At 44.5% G+C, this 2,624-nt stretch overlaps 1 protein-coding gene across 4 annotated transcripts in view; it reads right to left on the minus strand.

Annotated features, from left to right (window-relative positions):
- The window catches only part of COQ6 (coenzyme Q6, monooxygenase), a 14,666-nt gene that overhangs the window by 9,688 nt on the left and 2,354 nt on the right, over positions 1-2,624 (minus strand). For all 4 annotated transcript variants that reach the window (XM_017528684.2, XM_017528683.2, XM_017528681.2 and 1 more), the window contains exon 2: positions 850-984. In XM_017528684.2, coding sequence (XP_017384173.1) covers positions 850-984 — 135 coding nt within the window. The remainder of the gene's footprint in view (positions 1-849; positions 985-2,624) is intronic.

Consider the following 2,624-nt stretch of genomic DNA (forward strand, 5'->3'; position numbering starts at 1 on the left):
AAGATACAAGGTCTCAGTATGTTGCCCAGGCTAGACTTCAACTCCCAGGCTCAAGCAATTCTCCCATCTTAGCCTCCCAAGTGGCCAAGACTACAGGTACACATGACTGTGTCTGGCCTATTTTTTATTTTTTAGTCCTTCACAGCACTGAAAAGATTCATTCATTGGGGAACTATTTACCGAGCACCTACTATGTGCCAAATACAATAGAGTGGGAAAACAAATGGACAAAGTCCCTGTACTTCTGCAGTTGACATTGTAACTGGGGAGATGGACAATAAAAAACAAACAAATAATATAATGCTAGGTAGTAGTAAGCATTATGAAAAAAAATAAAGCAGAAAAAAAGGCTGGAAAGTGACGGAAGAGTTTAATTTGAGATGGTGTGGTTTCAGACAGGATGGTCTGAGGGAATCATCTAGCAGACTGAAGGACAATTTGCTGAGTGGCTCCATGTGCACACATTCATCTGCACCCCAGGAACATTTCACATGCAAGCTCCTTAGCTTGCTAGAGGGCTTGACTCAGGATGAAAAGGGCACTGCTATTCGAAGTGCATGTTCATAATTAGTTCATATGATTTCACTTCCACTAATTCATAATGACACAACATCACAAGTGAAGTCAACATGATGGACCCACATGCCTCAAGAATGTATTCCTCAGACAGGGAGTTGATTCAGTAGCAATTTCAACTATGCACAAGACTGCCAAACCCACCCCCTTCTCTCCACCCACCTCAGTGAGCTCCCTCCTTGTGAGATGCTCTGATGACTCTGCCCCATGGGACATATTAGGACGCTGAGGGGGAAAGGAGATTGGATCTTTGAAGGAGGATCTTCTACTCACTACTGAGAAGCGTTGCAGAGCCAGGGGAAATGGAGCTGACCCTGTTGCTATAAGTTTCTGACAATTTCTCCAATACTTTCTTTGGACCTGCTTCTAGCAACAGGATTTTCTTGTCATGAAAGTGAATGTCATATCCTAAAAAAAGAAAAAAAAGCAAACATCAAACATTTTGTCATTTTAGTAAAATCAATTTATTTCCTTTCCCATTACCAAGAGAAACAACAGAGTAACTACTTAACCCTTAGAATATGAATTTCTTACAGAGTACATAAACACTATACCCATGCAGAGTCCTAAGCAATAACATACACCACCATGTCGGTCATAAGAAGCACGCTGCCCACAACTGTAAGCCTTCTCCAAACACCACTACATGCCACATGCCAAGAAGCAAATAACAGCAAACACGTAACTAGCAAACAGAACACTCTAGAAGGGAAAAATGAAGACTACAGTATTTAAACACCAGTTATTTCCTGTCTCCAGAGTATTAAGTCACTAAAAATTACAACTCCTGGTCAAATGAAAAAGTGGAATAAATAAGCAAAATTCAATGCAGTCTGAAGATTAAACCAAGAATAAAGAATTAGAGTTTATAAAGGCTAGGTGTGGTGGCTCACGCCTATAATCCCAGCACTTTGAGAGGTCAACACAGGTGGATCACCGGAGGTCAGGAGTTTAAGACCAGCCTGGCCAACATGGAGAAACCCTGTCTCTACTAAAAATACAAAAAAATTAGCCAGGTGTGGTAGCAGGCTCCTGTAATCTCAGCTACCTGGGAGGCTGCACCAGGAGAATCGCTTGAACCTGGGAGGCGGAGGTTGCAGTGAACTGAGATTGCGCCACTGCACTCCAACCTGGTCAAAAAGACTGAAACTCCACCTCAAAAAAAAAAAAGAAAGAAAAATTAAGAGTTTATAAAAGAAAAAGGTGGCCCAGGCATGGTGGCTACGGTAGCTCATGCCTGTAATCTCAGTATTTTGGGAGGCTTAGGTGGGAGGATCATTTGAGCCCAGGACTTTAAGACCAGCCTGGGCAACATGGCAAGACCCTGTCTCCACAAAAGTTTTTAAAAAACTAGCCAGGTGGCCGGGCATGGTGGCTCATGCTTGTAATCCCAACACTTTGGGTGGCCTAGGCAGGTAAGGTCAGGAGTTTGAGACCAGCCTGGCCAACATAGTGAAACCCTGTCTCTACTAAAAATACAAAAATTAGCTGGGCGTGGTGGTACATGCCTGTAATCCCAGCTACTTAGGAGACTGAGGCAGGAGAAATCATTTGAGCCCAGGAGGCGGAGGTTGCAGTGAGCCAAGACTGCGCCACTGCACTCCAGCCTGGGGAACAGAGCGAGACTCCGGCTAAAAAGAAAGAAATAGCCAGGCATGGTGGCACACCTGAGCCAAGTTTGTGCAAATGCACTCCTACCTGGGGGACAGAGCAAAAGCCTGTCTCAAAAGAAAAAAGAAAACAAAGAAAGTGGCAGTTACTATTAATTTTTTTTCTTTTTTGAGATAGAGTTTCACTCTGTTGCCCAGGCTGGAGTGCAATGACGCGATCTCAGTTCACTGCAACCTCCATCTCCCGGGTTCTAGCAATCCTCCTGCCTCAGCCTCCCAAGTAGCTGGGATTACAGGGGCATGCTGCCACCCTGGCTAATTTTTTTGTATTTTAGTAGAGGCAGGGTTTCACTGTTACCCAAGCTCAGGCAATCCACCCACCTCGGCCACCCAAAGTGCTGGGATTGCAGGAGTGAGCCACTGAGCCCAGCCCATTTT

This window comes from Cebus imitator, unplaced genomic scaffold, assembly GCF_001604975.1.
Source record: "Cebus imitator isolate Cc_AM_T3 unplaced genomic scaffold, Cebus_imitator-1.0 Scaffold54, whole genome shotgun sequence".
Lineage (NCBI taxonomy): Eukaryota > Metazoa > Chordata > Mammalia > Primates > Cebidae > Cebus > Cebus imitator.